At 35.4% G+C, this 14,398-nt stretch overlaps 1 protein-coding gene across 1 annotated transcript in view; it reads right to left on the bottom strand.

Moving 5' to 3' along the window:
- The window catches only part of LOC136866155 (Fanconi anemia core complex-associated protein 24), a 108,284-nt gene that overhangs the window by 27,440 nt on the left and 66,446 nt on the right, over positions 1-14,398 (bottom strand). Inside the window, exon 4 of the mRNA XM_067142872.2 lies at positions 6,420-6,572. Within this exon, the coding sequence (XP_066998973.2) occupies positions 6,420-6,572 (153 nt within the window). The remainder of the gene's footprint in view (positions 1-6,419; positions 6,573-14,398) is intronic.

Below are 14,398 nucleotides of genomic sequence, written 5' to 3' on the forward strand. Positions count from 1 at the left end.
GACAAAATTAAAAATTATACATTTTTCATACATTTGTTCAAATTTGCTAAATAGCTTTCATGACCAAGCAAACTGACGAGCAGTTACTGGTGACTAAGAAAGCTTAAGGAAAGGATTTAGACTAGTGAGTCTTGAGTTTCTAAGATATATGTGGGAACACAATACAGAACTCTGATAATTAGGGGAAAGTATTTCCTAATCTGTCTCAAGCACAAGGAATTCATCAGCTTTCACACTCGCCCCCACACACCCACTCCAACCATAAGGCCAAGAACAAATGGAAACGAGAAGGGACTGAAAACTACTTATATAACTTCCCACTTCAGTACAGTATTATCCTCCCAAGTAGTTCCGTGAAAGAAAAATGCTAAAAGAGAAACCAACACAAAGTGGATTTTTAATTTAACTAGTGAATGAGTTTGGAAAAGATGTGTTTACAACAGATAGGGATGTTTTATTTTGTAAATTGTGCAGTGCTGAAGTGAGCGTGTAAAGAAAGTTTGCTATACAACAGCAAATTAAATGAGAAAAACATCTGAAAACTGTAATGAGTGTGAAGAACAACAAGTGTTCCCAGGTTCATCAGGGGGCAAATCCAGCAAATCATTATGTCTATATTTATATACACTTCCAAGTAAATTAGAAGATAGTTATTTCTGTAAAAACAAGAACTGTGCAGTGAATAGAACAGGAATATATTACTTGAAAACCCATTGTTGCACAGTCACCAGAATTCAGTTTGGTGAAATATTTTAGTCTTTATGTGCTAGTGGCTTTACGTCGCACCAACACAGATAGGTCTTATGGCGACGATGGGATAGGAAAGGCCTAGGAGTTGGAAGGAACCGGCTGTGGCCTTAATTAAGGTACAGCCCCAGCATTTGCCTGGTGTGAAAATGGGAAACCACAGAAAAACATTTTCAGGGCTGCCGACAGTGGGATTCGAACCCACTATCTCCCGGATGCAAGCTCACAGCTGCGCACCCCTAAATGCACAGCCAACTCACCCAGTTTTAGTCTTTATTTTGACGTACTTATTTTATAGTATTTTTCCATAAATTTAAGGGAATTTTATTGATCAATTTCAGTGATTTCTAGGTCATCAACACCCACTCCTACTTGCTCACTCAACATGTCCAGTCGGCCTTGCACTTACTCTCTGACTGCTCCCAACACTAGTATGTCACCTTGAAGGGGCTCAAATATGTCAGCCTCGTGTCGGTAGATTTACTGGCACGTAAAAGAACTCCTGCGGGATTGAATTCCAGCACCTTGGCGTCTCCGAAAACTGTAAAAGAGTAGTTAGTGGGACGTAAAGCAAATAACATTAAAATTATTAGTATGTCATCAGCGAAGAACATTACCTTCAGCTCCCTGTCCCCATATTTTTTCATTGTCTTCTTCACAATTTCATCCATAACCATTATGAAAAACAATGATAACAGCACACTTTCCTGTCTTAGTCCAGGGATCTGGACACTGCTGCAACAATATTGTTGTACACTGCATGCATATATCATCATTTTCCAAATCCTTTCTGCTCCATGACTTTCTATACTTCTACTCTAAGGATCCTTTTGTACGCCTTTTTCAAATCAAGGAGCGTCATCACATTCTCATTGCTTTTCTATTAGCTACTTCATAATGAAGAAGGGGTTTAGTGTCAATCTTTTATTTCTAAAACCATATTGCATTTCTTGTAATTGTTCCATCTTTCTTCTCATTCTCCTCTTTCTAGTATCCTTTCAGATATTCTTGCTACTTGTGATATGACCTTGATTCCTCGATAATTATCACATTTGTTTCCTTTACATTTCCATTAATTATGCACTTGTATCAAAGATTGTTTTGATACATTTTTTGTATATTTTAGATTATGCTGTTATGCTATTGTGTCGAAGTTGGTATCATATTTTTCATTGTTCCTTTTTCATAGATTCCATTCTTGTTAAGTCAGTTGTTATTCTTTGTTGCACATGTAGGCCAATGTGGGCTAATAAAAGGTTTAATATCTAATGTATCTAATCTATCTAATGTAATCCTCGTCATTTTTATAACTTGTCCAGATATAACCAGCATTATGAAAAATTAATTTGATAAGCAAAAACTGTCAATTACTCCAGCACTAAACAGACTTCAAGCTGCTGTCTTAGAAGTAATCATTAATGAAAAAAAAAATTATTACCAGTTAGGGAATAAGACCTTTATGGGTGGGCCTTTTCTAGCAATACAGAATAAATGACACCACCTTTGTAAGGGAATTGAGACATACCAGAAGCCTTTCAATTAATCCAAGTAGAATTAATGTTCCTCTCCATTCAAGAATTTATCTTTAATATTATACACATGAAAATCATATACTGAAATTTTAAAGATTTTTCTTCATAATGCAGTAATAAATCATTGTAATATTAAGAAGAACTTCGAGACTGAAATTAAAAAAAGAAAAAAAAAAAAGAAAGCTTCTTCTTGACATAGCATATTATGGTTTTTAGTGTACACTTAACTAATAGTAATTACAGCGATGCACATCAACCTCATGAAGACTGTTGAAGCACATGATGCAGAAAATTGAATACCAGCCAAATATTTCTATACAAGTTTATTACAGTGCATTTGTTTGTACAATATTTTCAAATCATATTTCACTTTATCTTCAGTATATAAAATATACATCCTTTCACTTATTGGTAATTATTCAGGAAGTCCACAGATATCGGTACATGATTTGTCATAAATATCACCATCTTCATTGTAATCATTGTTGTTAATTGTCCATCATAATGTCATAATTTATTTCAGAGGAATATTGTCAATGGCTGCTAACATTCCAATACAAAATAATGAATGTAGAATGGATAACTCTTACAAAGAGAAACAAAATTACAGACAAGCCAACAACAGTAAGTCTAAAATGTGTTTATACAATATAAAATACTGTTACATAAAAACCATATTTCTTATATTTAACAGTACTTTAGAGTCTATAATAGACCATAAAGATGGCTAGAGGAGTAAAAGTTAAAAGCATCAGTGGAGTAAAAGTTAAAAGTATCCACTATCAATAACCCTGGTGCTAACGAGGAACCCATTCCACTACGAGGCTGAAGTAGCACAATGTCGATATTGTTGAAAATGAGAGTTCTACACAAACCGGCTGAGAAAGCTCAAATCACTAACCACCATGGAACGCTGTGTGCTGTAGACAGCATGCACAACATTAATTTACATCATGCAGACAGCATATTAATTCGACCAGTTGAAGAATGTTCGCAGCAGTTACAGCAAATTTATAAGTTCAGATATAAAATAAAATGAAATATGACAGTGTACTTAAGTACTCACGCCATATACCTAAGCATATTAAAAGTTGAAACATGAATTTCCTCCCAGTGTTGCTCAGTTTTATAGCCAGGAGAAATTTTCTTGCGCCTGCTATCCTACGCAACTTGCAGGATATTAGAGGGGCAACTCCTGGAATATTCAGCCAGACTTGTGACCTTGCTGGTCACTCCCTGACAGACTTGAGCACAAGTCATCAATACAGACATGAAGCTTATAACTTATGAAACTAAATGTTGTGTGGTGCTTTGAATGCAATCAACAATATTGTACTTTCTCAATCTCAAAGTAGGATAGAGTGGTTAAAGTTAATGCCTGCTCGCTTTCCCCGCCACACCCAGGAATTAACTGGATACCCATTTCTGGTGTAAGCTGAGTGAATACAAGGGCTCTGTGCCTCCCCAGAAGTGGAAGCATCATTTCTAAATTTTTCAACTTCCTGACAGGAAATCAACCCCAAATTCCATGTGAACTGAACATTCCTTTACGACCTTGGCTAGTCAGCTCCCAGTACATCCCAGACAGAATTATTAAAGACCATCATGGAATATTAAAATTTACAGTTGCTCTTTATTTATCAGGCATCAGAAAAAATACATTTCTAACCTAACAACGTGACTGCTCACACGGCTTCTGCATCAACAGGATCTTCACTGTAGCGGAGATTCCACTGTACCAAAGCCAACTTTTCTGCTGCAGTGGTAGAGAGCCCATTTCTTACCTCTGAAGGGATTGTACTATGAGCCAACCAATTACGCTCACAATTAGCTGATGATGGTGGAATGTTAAAAACTTTAGTTGCTAGTATACTCATTGGTTGTTTGCCACACAGTCCTTTCCACCAAGTACATGGTGAGATATGTTGAGCAGCATCCCACAAGCTATCTCGGGAGAAAAATCCATCTGCAGCTTGAAATTCACCCAAATTACTCATTATAACTCCAGTATCATGCCCTATTAGTTTGCTTAAAAGAATGATAAAATCCAGTGCTTCGCTCTCATTTTCTGCGGTTAGCAACTTCCCTTTATACCGAGGATCCAACAAGTATGCTGCATAATGAATCTTCTTGCAGGTGAATTCTTGTCTCTTTTTAATGGCAGATTTAATAACTTCATGATCACTTACAGAAAATATAGAACTGTCTTTTAATACAACCTCCACTTGTTTTGAGATCTTAGTGAAATGTTCATAAACATCAGATAGGACAGCATCATAGTCTTCAACTTTAGTGATGGCATCAGATATAGGTTGCAAGAGACGACATGTATCTTGAAGTTTCTCCCACATATCATTGTTTAGTACAGCAGACTTAACTGATTTCTCAAACTGAACTGTGGGAGAGACAATAGCTTCTAAAATAGCTTCTTTGTTTTTTAAGAGACTCTGAAAACAAATTAAAGCACTAGCCCAGGGAGTCGAACATGGAAGTTTTAGTGTAATGAATGAATTGCCATATTTCTCTTTCTGTTTAGCCTCAAACAAGGCATGAGAAACAGCGTTAAACATGAATGTCTTTATAATTTTCTTGCTCAGTTGTAATAACTCATGAAGTATACCAAGCTCCATAATATCTTTTATTAACAAATTAATACAGTGAGCAGCACATCCTATGCAGGAAATATGTTGAAATTTTTCTTCGATTATCCTCCATGGTGCCAGCATATTTTCGCCACTGTCTGTAACAACAGCAACAAACTTCTCCTCACCTATCTGCTCAATAACACTTATAATATTTGAAGCAATGTATTGAGAAGCTTCTCTTTGTTCACCAGGACAAATGCCCTTAAAAAGTATTGGATCTGGAGTAGTAACAATAAAATTCACTACATTGTGGCCTGATACATCTGTCCACCCAACAGATATTAAACCAAGAGCATCCGCCTTTTCTATCTTGCGTGTTATAACAGCATGAATACGTTGATATTCAGCAGTAAGCAAAATTCCACCAAGACTATGATGATTTGGTGGATCATATCCAGGACGAATCAACTGAAAAGCATCTCGCCAATATTTTGATTCCAGCATTGATAGAGGAACCCCAGAGTCATACACAGCTCTAGCAATAGCTTCATCAACTTCATCATCAGTAACCTCCATAGGCATAGTTATTATACTATCTGGATTAACTAAAGTTGACAGCATGGCACTTGACAAGTCACCAGACACAGATGGCGATGGAGAAGAAAATGATGTTGTGGGACTATCATCTACCTCAGTATCAGTTCTTCTCATCTTTCTTGACCTTCTAGAGGGTTCAGGAGTCATTCGCTTAACAGATTGTGGACACAATTTACACTTAAAGATATGTTCACAAAGTCGAGTAGCCACAGCATTATGGTATACAGTTCCACAGTATTTGCATTTAGCTTCCTTTTTTCCCTCAACATCTTTTGTGTCATATGAGTCCCACACTCCAGAACGTGGACGCATCTTGTTCAGCAATCAGAGGTGTTTAACACTGGTACACGTTTCAGTTCAGCTTTAAATGGTCGTCATTTTCATATTGATTTTGAATTCAGGCTTCTTAAATCAGAGCTCACTTCCCAATGAATTTTCATGAATTTCAAACTGTTGAGCTTTACATATAAAAGATGACTTATTTAAACTATTCACAAAGTAAAATAGTACCACGTCTAACTCAAAAGGTGTTACTGAAATTAGGTAGAGCAGACATCTCCAGCCAATACTTTCCCATAACCCAGTGCTACACCTGATATGATGTGCCACTTGGCTGGATTATTATTATTATTATTATTATTATTATTATTATTATTATGATTATTATTATTATTATTATTATTATTATTATTATTATAACTTCAATATTTCACAAAACAATAGTTATTTATGCAGCAACTAAAAGAAAATATACGAGCCCACTGTTTTAGGAACAAGTATTGTTCCAAACAGGGTTCCAGAACTTCAGCTATCTGATGATGAGCCCTCAATTATCTTTATTCATAATTTAAAAAAAAAAAAAAAAATTAGTGACACAGTACACTGTTCATGGCAATAATGAATCTTGTAACTCTTATTATCTTTCCACAGCTAAAACAATTAAGAAAGTCTCACATACCAATCTGAGAAGAACTGCTGGTATTTCCATTTGACATCCAACAGGAAAAACAAACAAATCTAATTTCAAAAGTGCAAATTCTTGGAGTTCATTGAAGTTATCAATGGTCCTTCCATTCCTGATGACCAAGATTACGCCCCTTCCTTGACAAAGCTGAAAAGGAAACAAGAAGTTCTACAAAGGAACAATCACCATTCTTCCTATTAAATTTCCCTGACAAGCATTTTCGTTGAATATATATTAACCATATTATAGTAATTTAGTCTTGTAATGGTTCATACACCGTTACAAACATTCCTCTGTATTTATTATTATTTGTATTATTATTAATATTATTATAACTATTATTAAATTTTTATTCAATTCTGTCACCTGATTTCGCTATGTATTAATTAATTATCGCTTGCTTGTTTCATTTCATTTATTATGTAACCAATGTATGTGTGTTAGTATTAAGAGAATGTATACTGCAAAATTTGTTGCTAAAAATAAGATATGTATTCATACCTGCCAACTTTACAAAACCAAAAATCAGGAGATTTTGATGTGAAAATCAGGAAAAATCAGGAGATACAATTGGTCAAAACTGCTTATTCTACATGGCTTGTGCAATACAGTACTACGATATATTTATAACATTTGAGGCGTCTAGTATCAAAACCGGCCAAGTCACAAAATTTACGAAAATGAGTTAAGGTTATCAATTTGAAGTAGAAGTATAGCACTATCAGGTGAAACAAGAATATGCTTTAAAATCGTCCATGTCTTCATGTTATAGAGCACTGAATTCTCGGTCGTGCAACAGAATCGGCCAAGTCATGCAGCCAGTGAATTCAAAACCGGCCAAGTCAAGGAACGAGCGACAATCTTTATGATGCAGCATTATTGCCTGGAATCTTGTGTTGTTACATTAAGCAACAATGTTATAATATCAGTAGGCAAAGTCGTTCCTTGTAATGTATATTCTTTGAAGTCATAATATTTTGTTTTTTGTTCGTTTGCAGCACTGATTTACGTATTCGCGGGCTTCTTACCGTCATTGGCGCCAAAGCAATCCTATTTCCGGTGTGCTCGTATTTTGTCATTATTGTGTGCTGTAACGTGGATATTGTTCCAAGTGGTAAACTGAAAGATTTACTTTCATACCTTGTGAAATTGTACAAAATTGCAACAAAAACGGCCAAGTCAAAATTTAAATTAACAAAAAAGATGGGTTAATTATGAGTTAGATTTCTCAAAACAGCGGAACTTAAATATTAAACCAGTAAGGATATAACTGTGAAAAAAAAATCTTTTCTGACCATCATTGCTTTGTCTCTACAGGTTTTTCGCCCATATTGAAAAATATGCCTTGAGTGACTTGGGCGGTTTTGATACTAGACGCCTCATTTATTGTCTCAAAGCCCGACTGTTGCTATACTAGGCTACAAGGCTAAAAATTACACATCTCTATTCCATCACAGGAGTTACTGGTATGTGAGTGAGATGATCGGTCTCTGATAAGCCTACCGAAAATAGTATGAACTCATGTCCCACATGTGAATCAGTCATGCACTTAGATACCATTACTTAGCAAATGCATAGATTAATATATTGCATCAAGCGCCCGCGCAATTATGCGAAGCGCAATGCTATTTGGATCAAATAACTAGCTGATGCACCCGTGCTTCGCTACGGAATTCTGGGAAAGACTGTCCTTATAGTTTTCCCAATTGTTACAATGATGCCAGTATATCGCGATTAAAAGCAATGCTATCATATGAAATACTGGAAAAAATGAAAAAACAGCACATTTTCTCACTTTTAGCGAAAAGTACTACGGTCAGATAAGAACTGAGTAAAAACTTTTCCACCTGATCGATACTTTTATTATTTAACATTAGGCTAAATTATGTCATTAAAAACGGCAATACATGATTCAAGTGCTTGGCAATCATCATCAGCTGCTTATCTTATAGCTTAGGCGAAAGAACATAAAACATTTGATAATTAAAATTTGTTGGTAAAGGACACTTATAGGTGAGGGAGGGTGAGGGGGAGGGGATGTTAAAATTAGATATACAAATTACAAAAATCTATTTCTAAACTAAAACTTCTGAAAATTCCTTCTATGCCACTACTCTAGTTCTTCATTAGGTTCAGCTGTGTTTCACTCAATACTCAGTTCACTTGTCTTGATTGTGTGTTGTCCTTCATTTTTCTAGATCATTCTTATTGTCCGCTAGAAGAATTTATGCTGACTATGGTCGAATTTGTTCATTATTTCATTTGGACGGATAGTTTGAAGTACGACCCCTATTTAATTGTTCTTTGTGTAAATTTATTCTAAATCTTTAAAAGATTGGCACATTTCGTGTGACCTCTGTCCAATTTATTCTGGTTACGGAGTTTACTTGTTTGTTTCTGTCTCTGCCGTCTTCGACCTTAAGACCTGAAGACGGCAGAGACAGAAACAAACAAGTAAACTCCGTAACCAGAATAAATTGGACAGAGGTCACACGAAATGTGCCAATCTTTTAAAGATTTAGAATAAATTTACACAAAGAACAATTAAATAGGGGTCGTACTTCAAACTATCCGTCTAAATGAAATAATGAACAAATTCGACCATAATCAGCATAAATTCTTCTAGCGCACAATAAGAATGATCTAGAAAAATGAAGGACAACACATAATCAAGACAAGTGAACTGAGTATTGAGTGAAACACAGCTGAACCTAATGAAGAACTAGAGTAGTGCCATAGAAGGAATTTTAGGAAGTTTTAGTTTAGAAATACCTTTTAATTTGTATATCTAATTTTAACATCCCCCACCCTCCCTCACCATTAAGTGTCCTTTACCAACAAATTTTAATAATCAAATGTTTTATGTTCTTTCACCTAAGCTATAAGATAAGCAGCTGATGATGATTGCCAAGCAAGTGAATCATGTACTGCAGTTTTTAATGACATAATTTAGCCTAAGGTTAAATAATAAAAGTATCGATCAGGTGGAAAAGTTTTTACTTAATTCTTATTTGATTGCAATATCGATACGGAATGAAGTGGATAGTATGTAATAAGTACTACGGTGTCGATTTAACAGTTCAAAGTTTCAGAGCTAGAATGACCAGGCGGCAGACAGCCACGAACACTCCTGTATAATTATTCTGTTTAAGTGTGCACAATGCTCTTTCCAATCATTGCCTCAGAGTAGGGATCGAATAGCTGGAATACTATGATGATCCAGTGTGTTCTGTACGAGTAGTATCACAAAATTTATGAACCAGAGGAATGGCATGCTAAAGAGAGAAATCTAACTCCCACTCCCCAGCTACTTCCCGCCAATATTATCGGAGAAATGGCAGCAGAATACACAAAGCACATCACAACAAACAATGGTCAATGTAATGTTATTGTTGATCAATTTGATAAGCTTTCTGTAGTGGAGGCCTTCACATTTAGTTTTCTTCCGAATCTGTGATATTAGAGCATCTAATGTCAAGCGAGTCCTCCTTTCTTTCAAGACAACCTCTTGTGTTATTTAAGTGATCGTTCCTTCATGACTTTTTTTTCTCGTTCTTATAATCATCTTCACAATTTAATCACCATCACCACCAATATTATTATAGTCGGTACGGTAAAACTGAATAAGACATAAATAATCAGAAATTGTATTTTCTATAACTGTTGTTATGTAGTACGGTACTTTTCAATATGACCAGTCTGTTTGTCTGTCTGTTAGGTCATCAGCCCAGAGGCTGGTTGGATCCTCAAATAGCACCACCAAAGGTTATGCGGTTATAAGGAAACCCCAAAAACCAATGGCAGCACCAAAATGAGGTGTACTAGGCAAGATGAGGAGTGAGATAGTTTGCCATTGCTTTCCTCACTGGGTCAGAAAGTACTATTGCAGCACGACTGACCCTATGAGCAGCACCTTTCATAACACTCAGATGCACTAGTCATGCTCAGAATGTCATTACTCAGCACTATCCATATCCCAGCAACTTCCATATTGTCACAGCCATGGATGTTGACTGGGACTTCGGTGGAAGCTACACTTTACTCTGGCCTGTGCCAAGAGATGGATGCAAAAGTACTGTATCCATCAAGAAATGACAGCAGGCAGATATGACCAGTAAGATAGGTAATTAAAAATTAAAGTTTTGGCACTTTCCCCTAAGCTACCATTTCGAACAGAGTGAATAAAATTATGTATAGCGTAGACTGTAATTCCTTATTCCCCGACTTAACATAAAATTCCATTCACCCATTTACTCGTACCTCGGCGCTGATATGGACTTAGCAAAAAAAACAAATATCTCTGTTATCATAGCCGGTACGGTAAAAATGTATGAGACATAAATGATAGGAAATTTAATAATATATAACTATAGTTATGTAGTATTTATCGATAGAGCCAATAACAAAATATATCAGAATTAAATTTTAGGACTTCCCCTAAACTAGCATTTCACTCAACGTGAATACGATTATTTACGATCTAGATTGTAGCGATTTATTCCCCGACATTATATACCAATTTTCATTAAATTCTCTTCAACCGTTTTCTTGTGATGAGCGTACGTACGTACGTACGTACGTACGTACGTACATACATACATACATACATACATACAGGCAGGCAGGCAAGCAGACAGAAATTACAGAAATTTAAAACGTGCATTTCCGTTACTATGGTCACGACCGGTACGGAAATATCATTCTTTTAAAATTCAGAGTAATGTACAGACAAAACTCTTATTTTCTTTATAGTGAGGGTAAATTAAAATTAGTCAGAATTGTCTCGAAATGGATCCTAAAATCTCTAGAAAAGTCACTAGTCGTTATCATTGAAATTCTGTCACCAAATTACTAAGAAAGACTCAATATCTAGCGACTAGTCTCTAGAATCGATCAAAGAGAATGGAATCGACTAGACTGATGTGAACGAACACTAACACTGCACACGAGAATGAGAGATTGACAATCGATATACGCGTCGCGATGTACAGGTTTCAATAAACGTCGCACATTCGCGCACATTTCTCGCATTAATAAACGTCGATATTTCATTTGAAAGCGGCCAATGAGCGAAGGACTTCCGGCCACTGGCGTAAAAAAGCTGAAATGATGAGATATGAAAATAGATGTTTGCAGTTCACCAAAAAATAAGCTAATCAGGAGAAATATTAGAATAATCGGGAGGCGGGAAAAACTGTCGAAAATCGGGAGTCTCCCGCCTAAATCGGGAAAGTTGGCAGGTATGTGTATTTATTTTGTGAACCAACGTTTAAGATATTACATTATGTGGTGTAATACTGTCATATTTACTGTCAAGTCATTGTACTGCCCCATACGTCATTGCTTTCATTTAGAAACAGGAGGTGATTCAGGGAGTTTTTACGCTGCCTGAGGTGATTGCAATATCTAGTGCAATATTTCAAAGCTGGGTTTGAGTGAAGTCATGGACTGTTTTAACCATGACGTAGGTGTAAACACTGTGACAATTAGAATCTAGGTACTTGTGAAAATTTGAATTTTATAATTCCACCTTTACAATACTGTAATTGTCTTTATTAAAAAGACTACATTAAATTATACTCGTAAAACATGTTTCGTCCTCTTATGGGGCATCTTCAGTCACAAATACAAAACATTAAAAATAAGGCAAGGACACGTTGAAATAAGTAAATAAAAAGTCTTTGCATACTGTGACGCGGCGTAATGGCGTCTTGCCAATCTTCAATGTTAAAATGGTGCGGCGTGAATACGATATGAAGCATGAAGTCCAATTAAAATCATAGGTTAAAATTGTTGTTCAAAACAACGAATTATAATACAACGTAAGTGGCTGTGCAAATAAAATTATGTGCATATTGTACATAAAACAGTGTTTGGTAATGCCACATTAAGACAGCTTTCTTGATTAGGAGGTGGAATTATACTGATGATGCAAGTTGAACTTGATTGTGTGTTGACAATAGGGGCCTAAAAAAAGAAAATGAAAAATATGAATGAACTGAAGAATAAATTCAATTAAAATGTGAACTAAGTGCCCATCCAGTCACTCACCTCCTTGCCCATCCTACGTCGACCACTCCACATCAAGTGCTAAAACTAACTGAGTGACGTTCTCGAAGGTCGTTGAGGACTGACTGTGAGGGGAGGTTGAGGGGAGTTTGATGTAAGGGGAGAGGCGTGAGGTAAAGTATTACTCACACGCCTTCATGAAAAGAATTTATTGATTAACTCCTCGAAAAGTATATTGATATCCTCCGATATCTCATTAAGATTATAAATCGGGTTGCATTTTTGATCAATATTTACACAAATGTTTTCTAAAATATTCAATAGATTTCCTTTCTTACATAAATGGAGAATTTGAAGGTCTTGTTGTATGCCCGTGAATGTATGATTGGTATAGTCCATATGAGAACCGAATGCTGAGAATCTGCCATACTTTGAAGCATTAACATGTTCATTATACCTTATGTTAAAATTGCGACCTGTCTGTCCAATATAACTGGCGGAACACTGCTGGCACTTTAATTTGTAAACACCGTAACTATCTTATTTCTTTTTGGTATCCTTGGTTAATGTGGAAAATGATTTCTTCTCAATTTTGCTAATAATTTTATCCACAAATTGCCTGTTGAACCCGTTCCTTTTTCCTATAAAATAAATAGTATCCAACTCATTTTTACAATCTGCTTCTGACATGGGTATATTATAAGCTCTTGTAAATCATACTGTAAAAGGAGGGCCTCTTATGTGCTGCCGGTTGTACGGAATTTTGTCTAACTACGTTTGCCGTTTGAGTGGGTTTCCTGAATATTTTAAACCTAAGTTTATTAGAGTCATTAATAATTGTAATGCCAAGAAAATTTAATGCTTTATTATTTTCACTTTCAAAAGAAAATTTAATCTGTGAATCCATATTGTTTAATTGTTCTAATATCTCCTGTCCATTAGTAAGGCTATGGTCAATTATTGTAAACGTATCATCTACGTATCTCAACCAGCTTATTATTCCTTTAATGTTGTTGATTTTGCAATTTTCAAGAAAATCCTTATAAATTTCCACCATAATTCCCGAAGCTGGGGTCCCCATAGGAAGACCTTCCTGTTTACATATTTGGCCGTTGAAGGTAAAGCAATTATTAGCAACGACGAACTACAAAATTTTGATAAAATTGGCTATCTCTTGCCTACTCAAATTACTATATTTAAGTAGATTAGTCTTTACAAGATTTATCGTTTTTAATACTGGAATATTCGAGAACATATTGTTGACGTCAAATGAATACATCTTATGGTTCGACTGCATGTTTAAATCTTTAATACGATTGCAAAATTCTTTGGAATTTTTAATAGCCCTATTACCCTCAAATCTATAACTTTTTTTAAATTGTGTATAAATCTAGACATCTTATATATAGGGCTATTTCTGAAATTAATGATGGGTCTTATAGGTATATTCTCCTTATGCACCTTCGGTAGTGCCCTAGCCATTGGAACAGTTTTTGGAACTCCCTTTCATTAAGGATGAAAGAAGATCATTTAAGAAGTTGCTTTAAGTTTCTCTGGATGATATTTGTCAGGTCTTTTTTTATAATTTTGAATGAATTTTAACATTGAAGATTGACAAGACGCCATCATGCCACGTCACAGGATGCAAAGACTTTTTATTTATTTCAACGTGTCCTCGCCTTATTTTTAAGACTTTGTATTTGTGACTGAAGATGCACGAGTATAATTTAATGTAGTCTTTTTAATAAAGACAATTACAGTATTGTAAAGGTGGAATTATAAAATTCAAATTTTCACAAGTTGATACTTTGACAATATGGGCTCTAATATGAAGTTTATAACGTGCAATTAGAATCTATAAAAGGAACTTGCATTCCACTAGTGTTTATAATTGGTGTAGGATTTAATCACTACAAAATATAATTGTACTGGATAGGTGGACACAGTAATTTTATTCTTGAAAG

This window comes from Anabrus simplex, chromosome 3 (genome assembly GCF_040414725.1).
Source record: "Anabrus simplex isolate iqAnaSimp1 chromosome 3, ASM4041472v1, whole genome shotgun sequence".
NCBI classification, from domain to species: domain Eukaryota; kingdom Metazoa; phylum Arthropoda; class Insecta; order Orthoptera; family Tettigoniidae; genus Anabrus; species Anabrus simplex.